General features: G+C 38.4%; 7 protein-coding genes across 10 annotated transcripts in view; 3 read left to right on the top strand and 4 right to left on the bottom strand.

Moving 5' to 3' along the window:
- The first annotated feature begins 263 nt into the window (after positions 1 to 263).
- Positions 264 to 1,067, top strand: NP15.6 (NADH dehydrogenase [ubiquinone] 1 beta subcomplex subunit NP15.6). Its single transcript, XM_033484431.2, has one exon. The coding sequence runs from the start codon at positions 457 to 459 to the stop codon at positions 907 to 909; it is 453 nt and encodes a 150-aa protein (XP_033340322.2). The 5' UTR covers positions 264 to 456; the 3' UTR covers positions 910 to 1,067.
- A 330-nt stretch (positions 1,068 to 1,397) lies between these two features.
- Grasp65 (Golgi reassembly-stacking protein 2) lies at positions 1,398 to 3,898 on the bottom strand. Its single transcript, XM_033484458.2, has 7 exons — positions 3,669 to 3,898; positions 3,401 to 3,481; positions 3,052 to 3,255; positions 2,732 to 2,949; positions 2,577 to 2,661; positions 2,202 to 2,502; positions 1,398 to 2,018 (listed from the first exon to the last, which is right to left on the bottom strand). Exons 1-7 carry the CDS (start codon positions 3,729 to 3,731, stop codon positions 1,648 to 1,650), a joined length of 1,323 nt encoding a protein of 440 aa, XP_033340349.1. The 5' UTR covers positions 3,732 to 3,898; the 3' UTR covers positions 1,398 to 1,647.
- A 400-nt stretch (positions 3,899 to 4,298) lies between these two features.
- Positions 4,299 to 5,753, top strand: Nf-YB (nuclear factor Y-box B). The gene is made up of 2 exons (XM_033484486.2): positions 4,299 to 4,555; positions 4,942 to 5,753. The coding sequence occupies exons 1-2, from the start codon at positions 4,441 to 4,443 to the stop codon at positions 5,487 to 5,489; spliced, it is 663 nt and encodes a 220-aa protein (XP_033340377.1). The 5' UTR covers positions 4,299 to 4,440; the 3' UTR covers positions 5,490 to 5,753.
- Positions 5,744 to 12,369, bottom strand: LOC117228632 (uncharacterized). 3 transcript variants are annotated; one of them, XM_033484482.2, is made up of 4 exons: positions 10,064 to 12,369; positions 8,727 to 9,332; positions 6,742 to 6,891; positions 5,744 to 6,506 (listed from the first exon to the last, which is right to left on the bottom strand). In XM_033484482.2, the coding sequence occupies exons 2-4, from the start codon at positions 9,222 to 9,224 to the stop codon at positions 5,985 to 5,987; spliced, it is 1,170 nt and encodes a 389-aa protein (XP_033340373.2). In that variant the 5' UTR covers positions 9,225 to 9,332; positions 10,064 to 12,369; the 3' UTR covers positions 5,744 to 5,984. The 3 variants fall into 3 exon arrangements, with proteins under 3 accessions (XP_033340373.2, XP_033340375.2, XP_033340372.2); XM_033484484.2 differs by having other exon boundaries at positions 11,506 to 12,369; XM_033484481.2 differs by having other exon boundaries at positions 11,659 to 12,369.
- Positions 12,370 to 14,509: 2,140 nt separating this feature from the next.
- On the bottom strand, positions 14,510 to 16,251 carry LOC117228633 (ribosome biogenesis regulatory protein homolog). The gene is made up of 6 exons (XM_033484485.2): positions 16,133 to 16,251; positions 15,825 to 15,993; positions 15,490 to 15,748; positions 15,116 to 15,417; positions 14,875 to 15,048; positions 14,510 to 14,799 (listed from the first exon to the last, which is right to left on the bottom strand). Exons 2-6 carry the CDS (start codon positions 15,971 to 15,973, stop codon positions 14,664 to 14,666), a joined length of 1,020 nt encoding a protein of 339 aa, XP_033340376.2. The 5' UTR covers positions 15,974 to 15,993; positions 16,133 to 16,251; the 3' UTR covers positions 14,510 to 14,663.
- A 115-nt stretch (positions 16,252 to 16,366) lies between these two features.
- Positions 16,367 to 18,939, top strand: Polr3H (RNA polymerase III subunit H). The gene is made up of 6 exons (XM_033484488.2): positions 16,367 to 16,499; positions 16,570 to 16,753; positions 16,839 to 16,979; positions 17,066 to 17,190; positions 17,277 to 17,334; positions 18,830 to 18,939. Exons 1-5 carry the CDS (start codon positions 16,389 to 16,391, stop codon positions 17,328 to 17,330), a joined length of 615 nt encoding a protein of 204 aa, XP_033340379.1. The 5' UTR covers positions 16,367 to 16,388; the 3' UTR covers positions 17,331 to 17,334; positions 18,830 to 18,939.
- LOC117228623 (uncharacterized) overlaps positions 17,342 to 26,632 on the bottom strand; it is a 38,649-nt gene continuing 29,358 nt past the window's right edge. For both annotated transcript variants that reach the window (XM_033484469.2, XM_033484468.2), the window contains exons 4-7: positions 25,758 to 26,049; positions 22,843 to 23,038; positions 20,731 to 20,879; positions 17,342 to 19,816 (exon numbers count right to left, since the gene is read on the bottom strand). In XM_033484469.2, coding sequence (XP_033340360.1) covers positions 19,668 to 19,816; positions 20,731 to 20,879; positions 22,843 to 23,038; positions 25,758 to 26,049 — 786 coding nt within the window. In that variant the 3' untranslated portion in view covers positions 17,342 to 19,667. The remainder of the gene's footprint in view (positions 19,817 to 20,730; positions 20,880 to 22,842; positions 23,039 to 25,757; positions 26,050 to 26,632) is intronic.

Raw genomic sequence — 26,632 nt, 5'->3', positions numbered from 1 at the left:
ATTTTATAATTGCCGGAATATAAGAAAGAAATTCTTACACTGGATTAAAAAATCCAATGAGGTAAAGATAAATTAGAATAAAGAGAGAGAGAGAGAGACATTATTAATCGTTATTAATATATTCCGTAATTTATACCGTAAGTGCATGAAGCTTCACAATTTTGTTCTAATATATATGTAGATAATTGCAATTTTGTACACATGTATGTACGCATGTAATACATAATTGGTGACGAAAAGGTGGTGTTACAGCGCCCTCACACATTTTCTTCATGAACAATAGTGCAGTCAGCAAGTAGTGCACTCAGATCGTTCGTAACCTGCTCTCATTACGTAGTTGTCTAATTTTTGTTACTGAAGTTATTACTTTATATCGACGGCTGGTTATAATTAACGAACAACATATATACGAATCTACATTGTCGATATACCATTGTGCGATAAACATTTTGAAAAATGTTGTCTCTACTACGAATGGTTCGTCCTCAAAGAACCATGAATCAACTTTCCTTATTAGCAAAACCCAAAAACTTGAAACCACATAATGTAATACAACGCTTCGTGTCAGCAACGCCTAAAAAAAACGACGATTCGACAAATCGAGAAGTTAGTGTGAAAAAAACATGGGTCAGCTATGGGTTCGACTACGAAAACGAGAAGGATGATAAAATCTATCTGCATTTTACAATGTTTATATGCGTTAGCGTTTGCCTAGTAGGCGGAGCATTTATAATGTGCTACTTACCAGATGTACATTTAAGAGACTGGGCTCAACGCGAGGCATATTTACTACTTCGTTACAGAGAGGAACATGGGTTGCCTTTGATAGATATAAATGTAGTGGACCCAGCTAATTTTACTCTTCCTACTGATGAGGAAATAGACTACTACTTCGCGCCTGAGTTTTAAATATTGTACTAAAGCTATCACGGATAACCAGACTTTGTGTGTGCATATTGATACAAGAATTATTGTATAATATGTAGTTGTAAAGTAGTGCTTTATCGTGTACCGGTATATATATATATATATGCAACATATAATAAATAGTTCCTTTAAAAACAAAAGTATCTTCTAAATTCTTCAAAAAGTTTGAAAAATTATACAGTACATGCGTAATATTACAATACACGCTTTACGAAGAAATTATTTTGCAGATATGCTTGAAAATTTATTAATACCAGCTGCTTAAATAATACATAAATGTTTTAGTTTATAATTGTACAATTGTATACAAATTGTACAAGTCGTACTTAATAACAATAACAAAATTCATCATATACACATATGTGTATATATTAGTGAATTATATATATTAGTGAAAATATATATAAGAGTAATATTTATAATACAAACATGCACAATGTAAATAGTAAGAAGCTGAACGAACATAATACTTATATTTTTTCTTAAATGCTTTAATTAAATCTTAGCTTATGCGATTATTTTAGCTATATACAGAATTACATAATCTTTCCCTCGCGTACCGAAAAACTTGTATATATTAGTTTAGACAAGTAATAAAGTATAAACGCACAAGAGTAGAGTGACACAGTATATTTGTAACATATGAATTGCGCTTTTATTTTCATTCATCAATATCCATTTTGTCAAGAAACAAAAATTTGTTTAGAAATGAGACTATTGTTACTGTGTTGGTGTCACTGTGGATGTGGGAACTGTGTTTATGCCAGTCAGTTGACTTTGTTCAAAAGCGGGCGTGTAGAAAGGTGTATTCTGTGGCAGACTTGTACTAACGGTAATAGGTGGCATGCCGGGTAGAGAAATTGGTACCGTTACTACTTGAGATTGAGGCGCGTTAAACTGTACTTCGGTCGTTGTCGCACTTTGAATTACATTCTGTACGGTTGTTGGATTGTACAAATCTTTGGATAACTCAACTGCAGGACCAGTTTCACTCGAAATTGTTGTATTAGTTGTGAATGCCGGTAAAGATGGAATAGTAGGCATGCCAGGTATATTTGGCATTGTATTTAGTTGAGGTATAGTATTATTGCCTAAATGTAAATGAAAAAAGATCTTGTTAATTTATTCTAATTTAATTTTTGCAGAAATGTTATATAGTATTGTCTGTTAAAGAAATATTTCTGCAGAAATTATAGATGTCTGAAAGTTGAGCGAGTATATTTTGAAAGACAGATTATAAAACTGTATATATTGCTTGATTAAAAATAATTTACCACTTATAAGATTGATATTTCCTTGATTGGACATCATATGTGATGCAGAAATAGTTGTAGTAGATCCGCCAACAGTAGCTGGATTCAATTGTGGGACAGCATATGTCTGTATGGTTGGTGTATACATGGTTTGTGGTAATGTAGTGGTTTCCAGTTGAGCTTTGGCAGTAATATCTTGTGAAGAAACATAATTAGGTGGAATAGAAAAACCTGGTGGTATATTTGTCACCATATTAGTTCCTCCAGTGTGAGTTGCAGTTGTAGTTGTCACGTGACTTAAAACAGTAGACTTTGCGGTACTCTGGAAAGGATTTTGAATAATGGATGTAGCATTCGTTCATAATTCGCACAATACTTGAAAAATTCATTACATACTGTATACGAGTTACTAGGTTTGTGTTCTTGCATATTTCTAATTGGTATTCTATGAAGATATCCATAGCCTATTCCACAACCCAAGCTGCAAAATTTAAACCTTGTTTACATAAAATCTAAATTAAAATAAGAAGTTAAAAAACATGTTTACATACCTTCCTTCTCCACCCCAAGTATGGTTAGGTACAATTGTAACTTCTCTACAAGAATCATCTTCTGTGTTATATACATATAAATTTAGGGTACGCGACTCATGTGCCTCTATCAACGTGAACAAATCTTCAGACTCGTGTAAAACTGAATCAGCACCGATAATGTAATCAGTAAATGGTCGTAAACCTGCTAATTCGGCAGGAGAAGATGGATGTACTTCCTATAAACAATAAACACTCCGAATTTACAAAAATGTTATTCGATCTTCTCAGCACTTCTCGCTCATTTTTCTATGATTTATTTACACTTACTGTATACTTACAAGGACATGCCAAACATTTTCATTAGAACCTTCAAAAGAACAAAATCTAACACTAACACCAAGGAGACCCTGTCCACCCCATGTAAGACTTGGTACTATAACACTTTGTCTTACAGATTGAGTTTTACTACTGTACACTGTAAGCGTTAATTTTTTATCTACTCCATTCTTGAGTAGTTCCTTTAAAGTATCATTATCCTGATTCTGTAAAATAAATCAAATGACAAATATACGTTCGTCAATAGCATATCAATTACGTATAAATAAATGAAATGTATTCAGTGTATGTTAAAAATTAAAATACCACACGTAATATCTAAGATAAGTATAAAAATAATAATAAACAGACCAAACGGTAGCTCCCGATGGCTACAATAAAGTCGAAGAATGCTTCAAGGCCAGCTTTCTGTCCAGGAGAGCCTTCTTGTACCTATTTTAATTATACAGATTAAATGAAATACTGTAATTGGATATAATTATAATTTATCATTGTACACTTAGTTAATTTGCAAGTGCACTAAAATGTTATTGATTTATTAGGTTCGTTATTCAGCACAGCATAGAGAGAAATGTTAGTTTTTGGAGTAAATCAAAATATTCTGACAAATGTTCTTTACCCTCAGTACATGGTAACCTTCTGTTCCACCTCCAGGTATTTCAATACTGTGGGAGGATCCCATTTTTTATGAGCAGTCCTTAAGTCCCTTGGTTCAAAGAAACAAAAATCATCAAAGCAATTGTCGTCTAAAAATTGATAAATTGAAATACAAAAATATGTAACAGAAACGTTTCACATATACTAGTTGGTGACGTTGCTCATCATATGCAGAGGGTACTGTACGATATGCACACGACTCTTTCAGTGCTACCAATATAGAGAATCCTTTTTATACAAAAAAATGATTATGAATTTAAGATTTAATTTGATCCGGGCATATGTAACTTAACTTATTAGGCTTGTAAAATTGGATACATATTTTCGAAAGTTGCATTCAAAAAGGCAATCAGATATTTTGCGAATTGTAAAGAATATTTTTTTTTATAAATTGAAAATGTAGATAATACGCTCTAATATTTATTTAGCCTATAAATATGTAATAACAAATATGATAATATTGTCACAGAAATCTGGTTACAGAAAAGGTACCTGGACCTGTTAAGATGAATATGGTCTATCTTACATTTTATCGATGGTTGTGGCCGCAATTTCAAATCGAAATGTACGCTCTGAAATATGCTTCGCGGCCAATAGTCACACAATATCAGGGTCTATTGACGGACTTGTTTATGCCAGAAAATGAAATAAAGCTGTCGCGAAAACAAAGCGGCAAACAGGTTAAAAGAATTTTAAGTATTCGAATCATCTATTTTCTGTAAGTCAAACTGGAAATGGAAAATAGTGGTGAAAGTGGTGATGATGGAGGACCATTAGGTCCAACCGCTTTCCTTAGTGGAGGCGGTGTTTCTGCATCATATATTAGCGTACAATCAGACGATATGGAAGGTAGATTAATTTTGTTTTGATTGTCTTTACTTTTAATGTAAATGAAAATTCTACGACTTACGTAACATTTATAATATCGTTACACTAATATAGCAGTACAGGTTATATTCAATTGTATTTCGTATAGAGGAAACATAATTTATTAACCTTATAGAAAATTTTGATAAAATTCTACATTAATACTGTATTTTATTGATATCATTGCTTAGTTATACAATCAATTCTTTCTATTTGATTGTTTGTAATTTTTGATACTTACCTTATAATCTATTCATTAATAATACTCCTAGTTGTTTGGAATATGTTAATAAAGGTATAAACAAAATTGTATTTTGTTAAGTAATTTTATGAAGAGAAACAGAAATTAAATTAATACTTCTGTTTAGATGACCCTGAAAACACAGACGATTCTAATCATGGAGCCAGTGACCCGTTGCAAGGAGTTGGTGGTGGTAGCGGTGGAGGTCCACTTCGGGAGCAAGATCGGTTTCTTCCAATAGCAAATGTGGCTAAAATTATGAAAAGAGCCATACCGGAAGCAGGAAAAATAGCCAAAGACGCACGTGAATGTGTTCAAGAATGTGTATCTGAATTCATATCATTCATAACATCCGAAGCAAGTGACAGGTGCCACATGGAAAAACGCAAGACTATCAATGGTGAAGACATTCTATTTGCTATGACAACTCTTGGTTTTGATAATTATGTAGAACCACTGAAAGTGTATCTACAAAAATATAGAGAAGCCACGAAAGGAGATAACCCTCCAGGTACTGGTGCAACAACCGGTAATGGAAAAACAGAACCACAGGGGACTATTTATGAGGATCAGCTGTTTGCTATTGCTGCGACAGGATCCAATGCTACCACTTCTGATACACCTGTTATATACAGTTATACATCCACTGATCAAATGCAGTTTCAACTTTCTTGATCAGTGCAGGTTAAAGTGTGATGCTAATATAAATTATTCTGTGTAACACGCGATTTGACCGTTACATATCGTCAGTGTGCATGATTGCGTTCGTTTTTCTCGTAAAGACTGTGAAATCAATTTTGTGTCAGTGATCGAGAACACATACGAGCATTTTAAGATTTTGAATGGAAGGTGAGAATTAAGATTAAGTGGCACCTTGTAAAGAGTATAATTGAATATGGAAGGAAATAAACGAGGAAGCAGTTAAAGGCTTATTGATAATTACTTGTTTACTTTTTCAAACACGGTAGGGGTAGAAAAACGTAGCCGATTGTTTATTTTTCTATTATTTTTAAGCACTAAGATTCGCATCGAACTAGAATTAGGCTGTGATGGTTTTTGTTTGCGAGAACGGTTCAGGCCGAATGGAGATTAGATAAATTCTATATTGGACATGAACCGGCAGTTAATCGGCGTGTTGATTTTCGTAGAAAACGTTCGTAAACGGTGTCTTCACTCTGGTAGTTGGGCAGGAGAGAGCAACAGCTCGTGTGCTTTTGTGGACGATGATGCTGGACCACTTGAACACGCGGCCGATTGTTGATGTGGCTGTTGTTGTTGTTGTTGTTGTTGCTGCTGCGATGGTGACAAAAGTGAGGCGGTAGGCAATGTTCCGGTTGGACGCGCTTCTGTTTTCCTCACTTTCTCCTTCTTGTCGTTAGCGACGTGACAAAACCGCCAACGACATTGGCCACAACGACATAAACAGAGGCAGAGCAGCACCCGAAATAGGCAACACAGTAAACCGGCGCACAGTAGCGAAGGACCCACCAGCCTCAATTCCGGACTGAGGAATCCTTTCTCTCCAGTGCCGACAAACGAGATAACTAATCCGAGCGCTGTGGTTCCCAGCCCCGCATACAGTACGGTATTCACTGCCGCACTCACTTCTCCTCTACGACGGTTTGCATTACTGCTTCCATCTTCTTCGTCATCTTCTCCACTGCTCCCATAGCAATAACTTGCGTCTCTTATCTAAAAACGTGACAGAGTATTTTATTTCCAATTAAACAGAATAATGCAAAGTTTATTCATTTCTGTTTACCTATTTTGTAAAAGATACAGAAAATTGACAAATATTCTTTAAGACTTGTATAATAGGGGCCATATTCCAAACTTTCTTTTAATTTCATTCTTTTGTAGAGAAAAACTTGCATTAATAATACCGTATGCCTTCTTGTGAATTGTATTTAATAAGCATCGAGTTTACCCTGTTCCTCTTCATCCATCGTCGATGAGCTTCGCATTGTTTTGTCTTGTAGCCATCCCCGCGACATCCATGAGGGGACATAGGAGACAAAGGGAGGGGAGAAGGTCTGCTGCATCCTTGCCATGCTGCTTTACCAGGTCCTCCACCACACTGAAATTATTCAACATTGAGGTACTGTTGTTAGATTGACAACAACTCTAATTAGTATTATTCAATCTACTATTCAGAATTTATATTTTAAGTAGTCTAATAAATGTTGAAGATTTTTTCAATGTCTGTTAGTCTAGTATAAATATCAAATATTATCTTAACTATTTTATATACAATATAAGTAAGTAATGAAACATATAAGAGAATTACATTATGATTAAGTAATTTGCATCTTTCTCTATCATTTCTAAACATTTTCTGTTGTCTCTTTCGCTATGTTATTATCCGTTAATTAATTTTTTTTGTTATTTCCTCGTTACTCAGCACATAAATGATAATGTAAAAAACATGCATGCACGTACTAAGTAGAACACAGAAAAATTGGTATACATGTAACCAATCTCAAACACGTATAAACGTTTATACGTACATGTACTGCAGAATTTGTTTACATAAGTACACTGTACTTATTGCAGTCTAATTAACAATAAAAACTTGATTAAACCCACTTTGCGACAGTCGTTTACCTTTGATCATAGAGTACTGTGTAGTGCTCTGTGTTATAGCTTAATTTAGAATTTATTACCAGTAAATTGTTCGACTCAAAGCATACTTTTGAGATGAAAAATCACACGATCATTTGTCATATTTTCTCCAACTTCTTTTCGAGTTCCCTAATCTTTTACCAGGAGATGGATATAAATATACAATGCAAAAAAGAAAAATAGAACATATGAAATATATATATTTTAAAGCACATTTTATACATTCGATTGTATCCAAGTTGTTTTTTTAAATGACCACAGTTTTTGGGTGGAAAAATATTTTATGCATAAGGATATAAAAACACTAACATGTATCATGATAAGACAAAAGAAAAAAAGGACAAACACCAAGAGTATATACTACATTATGAATTTCTTTTCTCAAAAGGAGGCACATAAGGTTGATGCAAAGGTAATCAGCTAGGAAAGAATAACAATTACCCACTGATGCCAATAGCTTATCGTTGATGATACAGGACATTGGAATGATTTGATACTTACCCCGTAAACATAAGATCGTGGGGGATATCGTGGAAGCGGCGGAATAAGTCTGGTGGCGAAGTTGGAGGGTAATTCTCTAAAGTTCACCACCTTACCCCCCCGTAACCGTTGCTTCTCCCTTCTAATTAATAAAGCAGCCTGCATTCCGCTCATTCATTTGCCTGTTTTATTGATCGTTAAGATCTCGACCGTCCTTCTCCTCCTCCTCTTTCTCCTTCTCACTTCCTTTACACACGGATACAATTTTCAACTTTTTGTTCCCCTCCTTTGCCCCGTTTGAAAAAAAAATCATAAATCACACGTGTTCCTCCTCAAAGATCTCCCGATCCACCTTGATACCAGGCACTATAACTTACTCCTAACATTGCACTGTCTGCCTTTGGTAATAGTCGATGTACATATGCGCTGATTGGAACCAGTAGAGACATATTAATAACTAAAATTTACAATGAATGGATAACCAGCTGACGAACCTGGGGCTGTTCAAGGATGCGTTACCGCGGGGATTACATACGCCACCAGACAGCCAATCGATGGTGTGTTCCTACTATATAAGTAAAGGTGTGCCAGCAAAGAGTAGGTGCAGAGTGCAACGAGGATTATCAAAATACTTGTACAAGGACTGCACGAAATACATGAAATAGGGTCACCTAGGCAAGAGCGACTAGCACGTGATAGAGAAAGAAGTGAAAGAACAAGAGCTAAAGATAAATAGAGAGAGAGATAGACAGTGAAAGTGTACGGCTATCCTAGAGCAAATTAGTTTACCGGTGAAATTAATCTACCCACCTGTAGCTCCGAAGAAGATGGCGATACTCTGAGATCGAGGATCGATGGTGGCGGGAAAGGGAAGTTGTTGGATTTAGTGGCGCAAGTAACTGAACTAGGTGATTCGAGGGACAACGGCGGCGGTGATATCGGGAATTGGATTGGAGAGACAGGTGTGACCTGCGGAGACTTCTCGACATGACGCCGTCGATCGATGCTCTGATGGAATGCAGATGACGGTGGTTGTGGCTGTGGTGTGGAAGATGGTGGAACAACGTGCGGACGCGCAAACTTGCTCGGGTGGTGGTGGTGTTGGTGTTGGTGTTGGTGTTGGTGTTGATGTTGATGCTGATGTTGATGCTGATGCTGATGTTGGTGGTAGTAGTGCTGAGAAGCTGGAACTGCTGGAACTGTCTTCAGCCGTGAGGGGATCGTACCCTCGGCGACGCGTTTGTTTAGCTGCAACCGTTTCTGCTTCCTCCTGTTCGCTATACTGGCGCCACCCGCAGCTGCGTACATCGCTCCGTGCCCCGATTACACTCTTCCCGGTTTAACGCCTTCGGGCCAGGCGTTCTCTCTGTTACGAGCTTAGGTCCCTTCGCATGGTCTTCCTGTCTTTCTTTTTCTCTGTAAAGGCAAGAAACGTGACGGAAATCCGCCCGCTATCGGCGGCCGTCATTTCTATTCTACCGACTAAGTATTCTAGCGAAAAGCACGTGAAAAGCCTTTTATTTACAGCGTTATTTACATATGCGTACTAGACACACAAGTAGCAGCTATATGCGTATAGGGACACTAGGTCTTACTAACTTATTACTTGTACGAGTAACTCAAGAGTCTATCGTTTATAGTTTTCTCTTCATTTCGTTACAAACGAAAGAATCATCAACGACATCGTACTCAAGTACATCGAACATATTTCTTTTTTTTTTTCTAACGAAAGTGAAGTACTATAGGTTCTGATGAAGGAGAAAATATTGTTACATAATGAAAATTTTTAGTGAATTTTAGAGAGAGGTAACAGTGGTATCGTGTCCCCCGTTATAGTTTCCTTTTGCTTGGGAGACATTAGATATCGACTATTGTATCTAATCGTTGAAGGTAAGCTCCTACCATCGTTTAGTATACATTTTACTGGGATTAGAAATCGAAGTTTTCAATGATAATACAATCCGAGGAAACTTCCGTTGAATTCCTTTTCTGTTTAAAGAAACATTTGAGAAAACACAAGCACTGTTTCAATGTTCTTATTTATAAATCAGGAAACGATAATTAAAAATAAAAATAATTTTACCGATCGCAAACATGTTCGTAGATTAGAATATTGGTCGGAAAATATTTTCTCTTAATTTTTTTACCTCGTTCGATCAAAGCGTACGCTACGAAGACATCTCTCTGTATTGACATCTTCCCGATTTGCTCCTTGACCCATCGATGGGTCAAGTGGTCCCGACACAAATGTAACAAATCGAAAAACCCACTTCTCCCACTTCATTTTTTGCTGCGACACGTTCCAGTTATCCCTTCCTAGGCCGCCCAATCATTTCCTTTCCTTTTCCCCACTTCTACGTACAGCACTTCATCACGTTTATTTCGGGTATCTTCCGCCTAGCTATCTCTGTCTCATCCAACCCTCCCCACCTTTTCCCTATCGTCTTATACTTCACTCGCATCCTTAACCCTTATAAATTTCCATCGTAAGAGATCAGTGTTTACATAATCGATGCACAACTTAGAGGAAGGGTAAACAAATCGTTTAAATAAAACCTATGCCGTGACGAACCACGGAAATTAAGGTTAAATCAATGGAAATTCAAAGTGGATACTTTTCAGAACATTTTCTACCAGTTTTATACGTTAGTATCGAGAAAAGAAATCACAGTCAGGAGAACTAAAGAACTCGCGCAAAGAAGCAAAGTGGACAGAGCGGTGACCATATCGTGTATCGTCCACAGGCAACGAACACAGAAGCGATTGAACAAGATACAGTAAACTCGTGAATTAAACACAACGTGAAAACCGAGTTGCAAGAATATGAGAACGGTCGGAAAGGCCGCGCGAATTATTATGAAGTTCGGTGTAAACGTCGCTGCTTAGGCGAATCACGGGTGTAGCCGTCCAAAATGCAACACACCGTGACCAGAGGTGGAATGAAACCGTTTTGGTCTCACCCCAAAAAGGCTACCAAATGCAACATTCAAGTCGAGTGTATCTATATCGCTTTCAACGAATATATATTATGTATTGTATATTATATATATATATATTATATATATATATACAATACGTTCATGCAATGGTACGTGCGTGCACGAAGCTAGTAAAATAAAAGGGGATACACAAAGCCAAGTAACGTGAAGTATCAGAAAACGGAAAAAAAGGAAGGAGTAAAGAAAAAAGACGAAAATACCGACAGGAACTCGCGACGAACAAAGGTACTCAAACAGATAACCTATCCTACGGAGAATCTCCTGAAAAGAAAGGGCGAAATAAAGCGCGTAACAAAAAAGAATAAAAGGCTGGCTGGTGGCCGGCGGGCAACGTCACATTTATTGTTTTCCCTTTTTTTCACTATAATCCGCTCTTTTTCTCTGCTTTTTTCTGCGCTGGGGACACGCGCGTCGACACAGAGAGCAATTTTGTACAATAACGATGTGGACCAACGACGACGACGAGAACGACGACGAAGACGAGAAACAATGAAGGCTACACATTTCGTACTTTCGTTCTCTCCTTCTCTATCTTTCTGTTTCACTCTCTCCCTCCCTTGCATCCACAAAAACACGCACACGCCACGCACCCAGGCACACGATCCCTCTTTTTCTCGCTCATTTCGCATCGCTAGCAACTGCTGCAGCAACGTCGGCGGCGGTTCGACGGCGGCGGCAGCGACAGCAATAGCAAAGCAGGCGTCAATCAAGTCAGCCAGCCAACACCAAAATGCTGCGCGTACCAACGACTCGGGGTAACCAATGCACCGTGTTCGACCTGCCTCTCTCCGATCCCCTCGGTTTGACTACGTGGACGACATTTTCCCGTTCGTTGTGTGCCTTTTCGTTCTGTCCTTTTAAAACCGCGTCGCACTATATATTTTCCGTTCTTTCTCTCTCTCTTTCTCTCTCTCTTTCTCCCTCGGTTCGTTTCCTTCAATTGTCTCGTATCTCCTTCGCGTATCTCCTCTTTTCTTTCTCTTCTCCGTTTTCTTTAGTCACCGCCTGTCGCGATTACAGTCGAAACAAAATAACGGTCACCGTGCGCGGGGGACCAGTAGCCGCGCACACACACCAGTTAGAATCACCGGAGGGGACACACGCACGCACACATAGGGCCGGGGGGGAGTGGGTGGGGAGGGGCACGCGCGCGATGGGGATACGCGGGGCCACGAATCCAGGACACGATCCCCCGTGTGCAGACGGCGCGTATCACTCGCTCGTCGCGATTAACGCAGCCTCCATCGCTAGTCCGCACCTTCGTGGACGCGCCCGTTTCTACCGAGCAACCACCGAGCAACCACCGACTGAGCACCGCCACCGATCGCGCGCGCTGCTACCTCTATCCTCCAGCTCGCCGATCCGCGCCCTCCCACCCCTCTCCTGTTGCCCTCGCACGCGCGCTACGCCGCTCGATTACGTACAGCAGCGTACAGAGGCTCGCAAAAGTAACCTTACACCCCCCCCCCCTCTCTTCCCCACGGAATACCGCTGGCCATAAATTAGACATGTAAATAAAGTTCCAACTACCATATAATACCGCGTATCGCATGGTCGATCGCCAAACATTCGGACCGCTCCAACAATGTGGTCACGCGGATTTCGAATCTTCAATTTTGTTTCACAGTTCTTTCGTTCCACTGGTTCGACTTGTATCGAATGTCTCTTATCAGTCGGATACTAGGTAATTATTTACGGAACGGTCCTCGTCTACGATTCCGATGAAATTGAAATACGTTGAACAGCTCGACACTGTGAACAACTTTTTCCTTTGTAGAGAATGTCGCTCTGCTTTGATTTCCGAGATAATGCGTGTAAGCCTTGAGAAGGATAATCCTTTGAAAATGATTACCCATAATTATTTCTTCAGATTTAATTATTTTTTAATTATTTTTCCACGATCGCATGTGTGTACGTCTAGAGACATATTCAGTCGGTTAGAAACTCGAGATTTGGTATTTATTGGCATTTTATAAATCAGTATTACTAATTGACCGCGGTTTCTTTACTAATGCCAGACGTATCGGCTGCCAGCACTACTTAGAGGATTGCCCCTATTTTAGGCAACCGCGGTCCGACATAGCACTTGCCGCCACTACTTGCGAACAGGCGCCTTATAATAGGCAACCATTGTCTGATGCATCACTTACTAATTCCACTTGTAATACGGGCCCTTTCAACGGGTAAAACCATTGTCCGATGTATCCGCGGGTAGTTCCACTTCGAGATAGTTGCCGTATTTGCAGTATTCGTGACACGTATATTACAAGTTTTATATATCGGTAACGTCATTTTTATAACCGGCGATTACGTTTTACTACTTACGTCGGTTCTAAATAAATACACCCCGAAAGGAAAGTTTTCACACATTCCCTGTTTCGTTCGTACAGATCTACGAACGCTCGATATTAGCAGCAGATGTTCGTACTACAATCAGTCACGCACAATCGGCGTCCGCTCTGTTTCGTTCCATTCTTAACTAAATCGTAACTTCGAACCGTATCGATCGGCTCTACAGTGGAAAAGGAGTTTCAATAGCGAGGCGGGTGCTTAACACTTTCTTCGCACCGGCAAAGATTGCTTTCACCGCCACGGCATGGGAAACTCTGGCTATAGATTCTTTTACGAGGCGTATTTAACCGTGGTCGATTTCCTTACATCGAATCGAAGTACTATAACCAACGTTATCGCCGCCGCGTCTGTTCGAGGAATCATGAAATTTAATAAACGATCATTTTCATAAATATCTCTGTACGGACACGCACGGCATGAAATTCCACGCGAGGTTTCTGCATTAGCACAGTTTCAGGAAATTGCGGAGAAATTCAAATTCTACGAAGCCCCGAAGTAAAAGGAATAGGTTAAAGGTTACTTTTTTTAAAGCAGACCATGAGCTATATCTCGCGCGTCCAGGCTTAACAGTTTGATGGTCAAATAGGACACGTAAGTAGGATAATGCACTTCCGATTCGAAATGTTACATGCAACGTTGCCTCTCCCCGCCCTCTGTCCTTATTTTATGCGCGACGATATAATATTCGATAATATTCATGAACCGCGGGAATCCGGTCCGCGATTGATAGATATAGGACGGTACAGGCACAGGCGTCGAGTGTCGATCGTTGAATAATTCAAATCGTTCGGGATCAAGTAAATTCCGAGTCATCTATCGGAAACAATTGCACTCGTCGTTTCGACGGGCGCACAAAGTGCAGACAACGCGTCCAAACGCGTCCGTGTCCCGTTCGGATGGCATTGAACGTGTACACACGTACACGTTACGTAGAAAATCACACGCGGGGTGGAACCCCTTACAGATTCTAGGGCAACCCGCTTTCGCACTTGCCCTCCCTCGTACCCGCGACCAGGTTACCCTCGCCCTCTCGACTTCCACGAGTCGATATCCCGTGCTGCTTTTGACCTTTCACCTTTCTCCCGTCACCCTGATTCTCCGGCTAAAGGACAACCTGCTTTATCGACTCGTAACGCTCCTGTGAATATTTATTTTCGTTCACGCCGAACTTATTTAACAATAATGGCCGCATTACGGGATTGTCTTTTTTCTGAATTGATTAATAAAGGAACCATTACGACGTTCTTGTGGTATCGTTTATTTCAATGTTGTCCTCACTTATAGTATATTAAACATCTTAATAATGTGCATCGAAGTTCCGTTAATAATAATGCTTATAGCCGACGAAACAAATGGATTTAGATATATGAGAAACGAACGATGAAATCGAACGTTTCTATCTTCGTTTTCTACCACCCATTTTCAGACGCATGTCACGTTTCCCTTTTCCTGCTTTTGGTTTCTTCGCTCCTGTGCTCCTCACTCCCTTTTTGCCTTTCTTTACCTTGGCTTTTGACTTGACAGGTTTCACTCTACAAAGTCAAAATGCGCATTTATATTGTTATATTTCGAAGAAATCGACGAATAGTGAATATTTGTGAACCTACTTTGGAACAGAGAAGTCCTCGCGGAAAATTTTAGCGTTGCTATTGAGGATATTATCCGCTAAATCTTTGTTACGTTTCTTCTCATCTTGTAAATTTCGTGGAGGTGCCTCTGCTTTCCGTTTCATGCCAGGCACTTGCTTTGCAATACCTTTAGCATCCTTTTCTTTTGGTAACCTGGAAATGTTGTGTGTTAACTTTGAAGTGTTACGTACGAATTTGTGGTTAATGCTATGATCGATACCTATTTTGGAATTTGCCAACAGACGCTGTCGATGTTCGGGCCACTGTGATGGCTTGAGATAGCTGTCGGGAATCAGGGAAATATTCCTTTGTAGGAAGACCTACTTGCGGTACTTTAATATTTCTTGCTTTGGCAATGTTACGAAGTCTTTGTAGTTCGTTCTTGGATTGTCTTTCTACTTTTGCTGCCTTCGCTTTTGCAAATGGATCGTCCATGACCTTACTATCGTCGTTAACTTCAACCAACCAGTCCTTCTGTTCCTCGGCTTTAGTACGTTTGTAACCGAATGTAGGTATCCATTTCTGTAATGATATAAAATCATTATATGCATTTATTAAAAAAAATATATAAATAATTACTACAACAAAAGTTACCTGTAATTCATCATCCCATTTAAGTTTAGACTTATTTTTCTTTTTAGATGTGATGCCTTTTTCCTTGGCAAACTGTTGCCATTTGGTTAACGGTTTCGGTTTCGGAATCTGTCTGGCTCTAGGCAACACATACTTAGGTTTTGGTAATTTTGCCACTATTATCTCCTCGACTCGCTCTATCGGAAGTTCCCAAATTTTATTAATCAATATCTGGACATTATCTCTTGTCAAACTTGTTAAGTATTTTTCCTTCTCGGATCTGTGAATCAATAAGTAATAGCGTAAACAGGAGAACTACAAAACAATGTGTATTGACATGAAAAAAGATAGGTTACTTTAGTGTTTTTATGTTGAGATTATTGTAATCTAATGCTAGAAGAGTTCCCAGGTCTGTTTCAACATCCACATCCTTGTTCACTTCGATCGATTTACGCGAATCCTTCTCCTGCGTTTTATTTTCCAAAACTGACTGTACGATATCCATACTGTCAAATATGTATTTACCTAAATAATTCACAGAAATTAATTTTAAATTAACTGTCACTTATATTACAAGCTTTTTCTATGTCAATAGCGAATCCTTTAATTTCAAATAAAATCATATAATGAATATAAATATAGAAACTTTAAGTTTGTGTATTACTTTTCGCTTGTCGTCAGACTGTACTCTTAAAACACGTGCAGTTGTGGTTGGTTATGGTTATGTTGACCAATGTTGACATGAAGGCGGTCTTCTTTGATACACATGATATGAAGGTTCGCAAGATTTTTGACGAAAATAAATCCACAGAAGGATAATATAATTTTATATATTTATTGAAGCAATAATCGAATAGTAAAGATTGTTGTTTATCTAAACATCGAATTATTTTGTGAAATTACATATACATATCGTGAAAATGTTTGTTCTCGCGGAATTGAAAGACACGGTTAGAATCCCACCGTGGAAATTTAAGCGGAAATTAAACGATGCGATTACTGATGAACTTAATAGAAAACTTGCCAACAAGGTAAGAGATACTATAATTCAAATAACTTTGATAAAAATAATCGAAATCAATTTGAATTTGCATGTTTAAGGTTTATCTTAATGTGGGTCTCTGCATTGCTCTTCATGATATCACGAAGATTGAGGAATCATACATCTTTCCCGGAGATGGAGCATCTCATACTAAAGTAATATTTCGTTTTATTGTATTTCGTCCGTTTATGGAAGAAATTTTGATAGGGAAAATACGTAGCTGCAGTGTTGACGGCGTACACGGTATGTTTATACAGCATTGCTATGATTATAATTATTATTTCATGGATTTCCTGGATAATAAAAACAGTTATACGGTCTTTTGTAGTAACATTAGGATTCTTTGAAGATATTGTAATTCCGCCTCATAAACTGCAACATCCATCGAGATTTGACCAAATGGAGCAAGCATGGGTATGGGAGTATGATACAGGCGATGGCGAAAAACATGACTTATTTATGGATGCAGGTACGCCAATGAATATTTGAAATTAATCAACGTAAGCATCAAATATTAATGAGTGCATTAGTTTAATAACAGTCTAAATACTTTAGGAGAAATTATACGATTCAGGGTAGTAGGTGAAACGTTCACGGAAGCTTTACCTACTGGACCAAATGTATCCGGAGAATCTGTAGAAAAACCAGAAGCTAAAAATATATCTCCGTATACTTTAGGGGTACGTGTAATTAATAATTACTGGAACATCTATCAAAACATTCTCTCAAAATGATATTAACTTTGCTATTTTCATTATAATCGCAGGGTGCTATAGACGAGCCAGGACTCGGATTGCTCACATGGTGGGAGAACACTTAACACTGTGAGAATAAATTTGGATCAATAAATTTTTATTTCACAGCACATTCCATCATGTTATCACGTTTTAATGTTACATCCGTGATCGGCGCCATGCGCGACCCGATTTCAGATAGAATCTTCACTGTGCGGATATATTCATATTTAGTTTCCATTGGTAACAGAATTATTAATTATCATTTGTACAATATATACAAAGACGTTGTGTGCTAAATATGTGGTAACACGCAAAAAATAATTTCAGTTCGGTAAAATTCGAGGTCATGCTAAACATTACACAGAAGTTATTCGGTGGTAAAAGTCTCAACATAAAGAACATCGCATAGTCAGTATTCGTTTGACTGCAACAGTGGCGTGAAATCTTTCACATCGTTACGTGCTGATGGAGCATAGTTACGACAAATTTCGTATAGCTTCTTCTTCTTTTTTTCTTTAAGTAACCGTCGAAACCGTTTAACAGTATTAAACACATAAAATACGTTTTTCTATATTGCGGTATATCGTTACATTGAATGAAAAACATTCGAGAACTTAGCTAGGTGTAAGCCTTAAATTTAGGAAACATTAATTACATGACAGTGGAATATACGTAGATAAAATAGAACTGAAAACATTTCTAGACGATAGATACATGTGCAATGATCGTTTTTTGGTTGTTCTTTTTTTTCATTTTTAATTTTTATACTTCAGCAACACGTGTCGTCGAACATCACGCGAATCGTGTTTTGTAAATAAATAAAAGTCTCCGTTATAAGACTCGTCGGAATGTTTCTGCGCTTTTTCTTAAATATTCTTTTCGCTGGTGAAACTGTCGCCTTCTAAATAGCTCGATTAGTCTTTCTTTTTTTTTTCTTTTATATGCTCTTCATGCACCGCGACTAACGCATTGGAATCGCGGTCTTTTTAAACGGCCTTACAAGCGGGATGAACAACAGTCTAAACACATCCGGAGTAAAATAGTACACGTACAATAAAAATCCAAGTTCTAACTGCTTTGAATCTGACGGTACCGTCTCATCGGACTTCCTCTACGTTCTTCAGCGAGAACCTACAATATTAACTGTCACCTTTTTTTTGTTTTCTCTATCATCAAAGCGACGCGTGAAACTCTGAACATTGTTTTATCAATTGTACACGTTCCTTTACTATTTCGTTTCTCTGTGGATTTTGTCGATCCTCCCACAAATGAAAACACGACGACCAGCCGTGTGTTCTCGAAACACGGGACACTACCTAGCGGCTCGAAACACGAAAAAGTACGACAGACTTCTCGAGCGATTCAACGTGATATTAATTAAAAATTACCCTGACCAAGGACAGATGTATTGCGTTCCAATCGGTGATTCTTGTAGATTTTCGTGCGTTACATACGAACATGGAACCCCCGGTTCTCATCATTACAATTAATTCTTGAGACATTTAATATTGAGAGAACATTCATTCTCATCTTTAAAACGTTCTTACAAGTAAATTGATTCAAGTACGTATGTCTGTTACAGTTATGTTGAAAGCTCCGAGGCAAAATCTCTCTTGGAATTGAATTTCGTGCTAGTATTGGTCGCATAAAAATGTCAAAGAATTGGGATACATATAGAAAAATGAAAAATTTTATGGACTATTTGTATCTCGATGCGAAGATGGGAGGAGACCCAACAATGTTACCTCGTATTCTTAAACAGTCTCGAGCGGTCAAAGATAAAATATTGCTTAAGAACAACAATGTTTAGTTCCGTTCAGGGGTCTTAATGTATGCAACAAAGGACCAGCAAACGCTTCTTCATCGGAATCGCGTTTCTTCATGTTTCAGTCCACTGTGTACCGGCCACAATCGCAGAGTCTAGCGTGAACAGAAGGGGTGCGATTCATACAGGAGCTTCGGTGTATTAAAAATGCCTATATGCGCTATTTAGTATCGTCATCGTTTACTTTACACGTTTAAGGGCTAGTGTTTCTCATTTTTTTTTTTGCCTTTCTCGTTTTCTCCTCTTTTTTTTCTTGTTTCATTTATAGATCGTTACACAAGAGAAACAAAACACAGTGTATTTAGTTTGCGTTTGGACGTCAATTGCTTTTCTCTATTCCCACGGTGACGCGGTCCTTTCTCAGTCGTCGTTTGCCCATTGTCTTTCTATAGTATTGCTTTACGTGAGACATTTGTCTTTTCTCTCGCACAGATCTTTTTCCGTATTCGTTTCCACCTTTTCATATGTTTGTTCTGTATGAGGAACACAAACTCCGCCGTGCTGTGTTTCTCGTACGCGGAATCGCGCGTGTCGTTGAGACGCGAAGAAAATCTTCTAGGAGGCGTTCCCTGCCTCTCATCGGTCGCGAACGAGTCTACTCGATGATTAGGCAGCGCGGCAGGTGTTCACGTAAATAGTTGAATAATTCCTGAGACGTTCCTGGACAGTTGGTTAGTTCGAGCTCGTGCAAATGCCGCAGCTGTATCAGCCTGGACAGTTCGCCGCTCGTGAGCAATGGACAGCCTGGAAAAAACGAATGTTCTTCACTGAGAAGAAAAGCATGGGCGCTAACTTAATTACAAAAAAATGTTCAATAATAGTTGGTACGCGGATTCTGTTGCAAAACGCGAACCATTTTTGATCCCCTTTAACCCTTAGCGCTCCGTTGGCTCCGCTATGGAGAGACATACGTCATTTGTTCCATAAATCCGAAGGCTCTGCTGCGGAGCCCAATGTTTTTAGCACGATTACACCGATGATGCTATGTTTTCGTCGACGTTGGCAATTGTTATTTGTAGCGAAAAAGTTGCTTAGCGTGTGTACCATTACGATTAAAATATTTTTTGCCCATTTTTATGCTTAGCAACGTAAAATGAATAAAATCGAACGCTTTCGCAAGGACGCGTAATTTTTCCCGCTCAAAATAAGACTTCCTTTATCTCGGGCGCTTTGCTTCAAAAATGTGCCGGAGTTGCTGGCAGTGATATTTTTCCGAAAAACGCTGTTCAACTTTATTTTAGAACGTCCGAAGAATATTTACTAATTTTTAATTCAATTTAATTATTAATCGAGCCGATTCCAGGGAAGATTAACGATAAAAAATTTCCGGCAAACTCACGCAAAAGATATTTTTGTTTCAATAATTCCGTATCCGAACAGAATTCAACGGACAATTCGCGATGCTAATTTTATAATAAATCGCGTCAAAGAACACGAGGGATATATTTATTTAAGAATTGCGAAGAATATCGTTGATAGTAAATTTACCCATTTCGATGAGGATGCATTTGTTCCTTGGTAGTACTCGAGAAACGCGTGGAGCGCTAAGGGTTAAATTTTCGATATACATATTTTTACACAAGGATCACCTTGTCGTCTGTCACAAATCCTTCTGCGCCACCTTTTAAACTTCGATCAACATATAGGACAAGACCTACCTGCCAAGGAGAGTACTTGTAAGGATTTCATGCCGCACAAGTGCTGAAGACTCAAGTCTTTAAGTTGCGAGCACCATCTCAAGAACAGTGCGCTCAGTGATACCATTGTGGAGATGTAGCCCACGCCAATGTCCGTGATGTGCACACATCTACGCAGACAGAACATTCTTTATATAACATACTCATTTTGTTTTCCACATAGTTTTGCCTATCTATATACTACTTTTATTAACAAAAGAACCTTGCATATTTCGATCGCCGTATTACATATTATTATACATATTATGTACATACATATTATATTAATATATAATATCTAAAAATAAAAAAAAATCTATTATAATCTATTATAAAAAATAATAAATAATCTATTATATTATATTAATATATAATATATTAATATATGTATTTAATATATTATATTATATGCCGTATTACATATTCACTTTTAATTTGCTGCTTCCGTCAACATGTAATTACTATCATCAGCTTCCTACCGCGTGATCCAAAACAACTGCATCTCTAAATTTTTCCATTTTCAAATCTCCCCCCTCCCCCTCCCCGGTTTCTGATGTCGAGAATCTGGCAAGTCGCGAGCGCCGATTCATCATTTCGAACGCGTCCGTCTCGCAGCACCGTGAAAAGTTTGACCGTCAAATTCCAGTCTTTATAGCACTCGCAGTTTACTAATCGTTCCGCGACCGCAGCGCCATTAACGTCTCACTCCGAGACAAATTGGCACGGTTTATTCGGCGACAATGTGTCACACGGTCGACAAGTTAGCCGATCAGGACCGGTTCCAACGTGTTCGGGAGTACCGTATATCATCGACGTCGAGCACTCAATCGGTCGCCCGAGCAGATTATAAGTCTGTCTCCTTAGGCGTCTCGAGGAGCTTCGCAAGGTGAATCACACTGATTACGCAACGACCGATCCTAAATAGAATGCTCGTTAGCGCGGCCAGTATTTGGACCATGAATGAAGCGATCGAGCGGATCGTACGGTTTCCACTGTGGCAAAAGCCTGTCCGGCTGATCCAGATTTATTAGACCGATTGGAATCTTCGTCCGAACATTTTGGAACGCCGTTTGACCGTTTCCGCAACTCGATGCAAGCATGCGAGACAACTCGGAATAAATTTTATCGTTCCCTTTGAATTCGCGATGTTCATTGTTCCTGCCTCTTGTGCCAGACGCCAGATTTTTTTTTTCATAGTTATCGATGATCGCGCGTGGGGCAAAGCAATTAATAGAAGTAAACAATAATGAAAGGTAATAAAAAGTAAGTAATTAACACTATGCCGTCCGGTGGCATGCAAAAACTATCCGTTGTATGCCGGTGGTACCACTTTAGTGGCATTTAAAAAAACTGAAATAATATTTGAACTATATTTCTTGGGCGTTAGAAAGCGGCAAACTAATTATAGCATCGTGCTTATTAATAATAATATAAAATAATAATAATATAAAATTAATAATAATATAAAATTCTTGGATGACGTATCTTAATTTTAGGAATTTATATTACCGCCATCTTCGAAATTTTTTTTTTAAATCTAACATTTCCAAGCTATTATGCCGGCGTCAAACAAAAGAATATCTATCTCTAAATATATATAATATATAATATTATATATATTTATAAATATATATAATAATAATAATATATTATATAATCATATATTAATATATAATATAATATATAATAATATATATTATATAATATATTATAAATATATATAATATCTCTAAAATATCATATCTAAGATCTGCGGACGGTATGGTGTTAATAACAAAGTAGGTAATAATAAAAAAGTAATCCAAAGTAAGTGATTAATAATAAATTAAGTAATAATAAAAAGTAATAAAGTAAGCGTAGAATAAAATTTTGCGCACAGAATAGAAATTTGTCAGTATGTCTCGGTTCCCACTTAGTCCAATCGAAGAAGCGTTCTTCCGCTTTCTGCGATTCCACGAGATGAAATAAGTCGAAGGAATGAAATCGTAACTGATAATTTGATTGCAGCGGACACGTTACTTTCGTCGAAGAGAAAAGGGATCAACTCGATTAAATGTCTGCACACCGTTTTTTTCTTTCCTGATCGGCTCTCACCTGTCCAACGTAAGCTCCTCCAAGTGATTCAAATCACAGGCAATATATTCTAAGGCTGCGTCAGTAATCCTTGAGCACCAACTCAGATCTAAGGAACGAAGTCTTGGCAAGTTCTCCGCGATCAGCTCGACACCGTCGTCCGTTACTTTGCTGCACCCCGACAGCGACAACACTGTCAGATTCGGCAAGGAATGCACTGGAACAGAGAAAGAATTGCCACTATTATTACGCGAGTTTTTCATGCTTTGCGGCGACTCTGTTTACATCGGCGACTCTGTTTACAAAAGATTTCGCTCGTAACTGCGTTCGATTCGTTGGTCAACACTAAACCAACCGACCTGCAATGACGACCAGCGTGCATTGAAATATATAGGAGTGAAAAGATAGAATTCATTTGGATTTTGTAAAGTTTCAATTATGAGACTTGTTTCAATAATATTATTTTGTTCAATCATTTCCCACGAAGAAGTCTCCAAAGTTCGTGGCATAAATATATATACATATTGTAATATATAAAAATATTATATATATATATTGTAAATATAATATTGTATAATATTGTATATATAATAATATATACAAGAATATATGATACAATATATTATTGTATATATACTATATATATTGTATTATATATAATAATATATAATAATATATACAATATTATATATAATATTGTAAATATATAAATATACATATATCGTGGCATAAAAAATCGGTCATTTTAACCGTGGTAGGTTTAGCGTTAAATGAATTGGGATGGCTCCGGATTGTCGCGGACGTTGACTGTACACGCGAAATGTATAACAGCGCTCGATTAACTTTTCTATTTTGATTTTGATAGTCCGCCGGCTATGTCAATCATGTGTGACTGACATAATATCCTAGTCTCAAGCTAAAAATAAGATCCGCACAACTCGAAGAAAGCTAGAATAATTAACAACATCAACAATCCACGGAATTTACGTTCCGTCGGACGGACTGTTTTACACGCGATACGGAAAATCTCGTTAAACGCGACAATAGAAAACATCCGAACTATGGAAAATTCAGAGTTGTACGACAACGGAGTCGCATCGTGATCCGAAGTCCAGCGACACGATCGAGACCGTTACGAACCGCGTTCCGCCGGTGGCCACGTATTTACGCGTATCAAGTTTCATGAAAATCTTTTCGCCGTATAAATAACGTTCAACCGGTCGTTGACCACCCACTCGGCCAGGAAACGAAGTCTGAAGTATCGCCGACGTCCAGATAGCTAAATAAAGCCGTGTTCCTTAATTCTAAATTTACAATGACCGGACGCGTCCGACACCTGGCTTAATTTCACGCCATCATCGCCACAGTATTTCCACCTGGACCAGCGGCGTAGGAGCGCGTTGACGCAATTGTCTCGTTCGCGCGGGACTTTGCGTAACGTCCGACGTGTCCTCTCGCGTTAGCACGCTAACTCCCGCGGCGATGTAAACGATTCGGCAAACAATTTCGCGTCCGCCGATCTCGCGGAACGTCTATTTAAATCCGCACGCTGATAAACCGATAAAAATAATATGAATAAATAATAATTACTGAAAAATAAATTAAAATTAAAAAATAAATAATAAAAAATAAATAATGATATAAATAAACCGATTTGAAAATATCGTCGATTGCCGGATAACGCGTCCGATAGCTTTTCTTAGCCAAAAGACAAGCGAATTAACACGTTCAGCGCCACGTCGGTCAAATATACAATACAAATATATTATATATTATTATATATTTATAATAACATAAATATATAATATAATATAATAATATAAATATAATATAAATATATAATATTACCCTAATTTTTGACCAATTGAAAATTCATTTTCACTTGGTAATATATTCGAACAAACTGAATTTCACTAGAATGTATCGGATGCGAAGGAGTTCTAATATCATCTGCTATGATGAATTTTAACTTTCTAGTTTCGGTTTGATTAATTAAATCGCTTTGATTTTTGTGGGAATTTTAGTGGCCGATTGTGGGCACCGAATGTGTTAAACAGCCGTGATTCGTGAATAATAAATTACCAGGCTTCGTCAGCCCGAAGAATAAATAGAAAAATTTATCCTCGAATAAAAAGGCTCGCCCTATTTATATGTTTATTAAAGAATTCTCTGTCTGTGTGGTTTATTATCACGAATAAAACTCGCTGGTTTTCGCCTAAATTTCATTATCGTCGCATTCTATTGGGTTGTCCGGAAAGTTCGTGCCGATTTTCGGTAGGTAGCGTGAGAGACCTGACTGAATATATCGCAACTATTGAAAACAAATGACATGTGTACATATTCTAAAAGAGATAACTTCAGCCATATTTGGAAAAAAGTTTGGTTACGATTCGTTAATTTTTATCAGTTTTGTACGCCTTCGAATATGGTGGCAAATAAAGTGCATTATATGCATTTAATGCTTTTATTTTTCCGAAAGGGCAAAAATGCCACACAAGCGGCAAATAAGATATGCGCTGTTTATGGCGAGGATGCCGTAGCCGAAAGAACTGTGCGGAAGTGGTTTGCTCGGTTTAAAGCTGGAAATTTCGACCTTGAAGATCAAGGACGACAAATTTTTTGCCAAAAAACCTGGGGGGTTCTGGAAGGACGGAATTCTCTCTCAAGCTGCATGAAAGATGGAGAAAGGTTGTGGAACAGAATGGTACCTATATAATTTAATAAATGTATACCAATATTTATAAATGAGCTGCGTTTTAATTTTCCTAAAAAATCGGCACGAACTTTCCGGACAACCCAATACTATACGAGATGATTTCGAATAAATTTTGTATGCCTGAATTCAGCTTCTTCCGGACGGAATTCGAACTGGACAGTGTTTCTGACAGAGACAGCCGGCGAACGTGGCAACGTTGGACGCTTCGAACGGAGCTTACCGATGTTATGTACACCGTGATTGGTAAGCTCCCAGCAGGATTGGAGCCTCAGGATGCTGAGGGCGCTGCTCTGTTTCGAGTTGAAGTAACCAAGGGCGGCGTCGGTGACGTGGTATGCTTGCAACGAGAACTCGTAGAGGCTCGGCAGCAATTGAGCGACAGCCCCGACGGCTTCGTCGGCCACGTTGATGCAATCCGACAAAGAGAGCGATACTATTCTAGGTGTCAAGCAGGTCCACAGGCCGGCTTCCGTTATCTCGTTGCAGCCGGCTAATTCAAGCTCGAACAACGCCTAAAAATAATGGTGGACCGTTAGAAGAACAATTTTGCGACGTTCCTGCGAGAGCGCGCCGGGATCCCCCGTGACCCCGGAATAATTTTCTCCGTACGAAATGCCAGAGAAGTTCATCCGCTTTTAGGCTTCGCGAGATTATTAAACTGCGCGTGCACGCGCGTTATCGATCAAAAGCGAACTTAACGTCATCGAATACCGTTAACTTAATTTTAATTAACTTCATCGAATACTGGTTAATTGTTAAAATCCGACGAGACAGGAGAAGAAGAGGCACGCAGAGAGAAGTCGTTGGATTGTTTATAAAAGGCGGCAGAACGTGACTACTCTCTTTTTTTTTAAGTGCGTCACCGTTTGACGCACTTTGTGCAGCATTTATCTCTGTTGATTCAAGCGGTGCGAATTTTTCCCTGGTTACTCGGATAAATAAATGCTTTGTTTTATAAGGTCGCGTCTAGCCTGTATACAAACACGCGTGTAATCTCAGGTGTAATCAGGTCTAATCTACGGACAAACATTCGCGCATACAATTTTATTATATAATATAATATTATATATATAATATAATACAATATAATATTAT

This window comes from Megalopta genalis, chromosome 1, assembly GCF_051020955.1.
Source record: "Megalopta genalis isolate 19385.01 chromosome 1, iyMegGena1_principal, whole genome shotgun sequence".
Lineage (NCBI taxonomy): Eukaryota > Metazoa > Arthropoda > Insecta > Hymenoptera > Halictidae > Megalopta > Megalopta genalis.
Note: the sequence above shows the minus strand (reverse complement) of the source record. Positions and strands in the feature narration are given on the sequence as shown.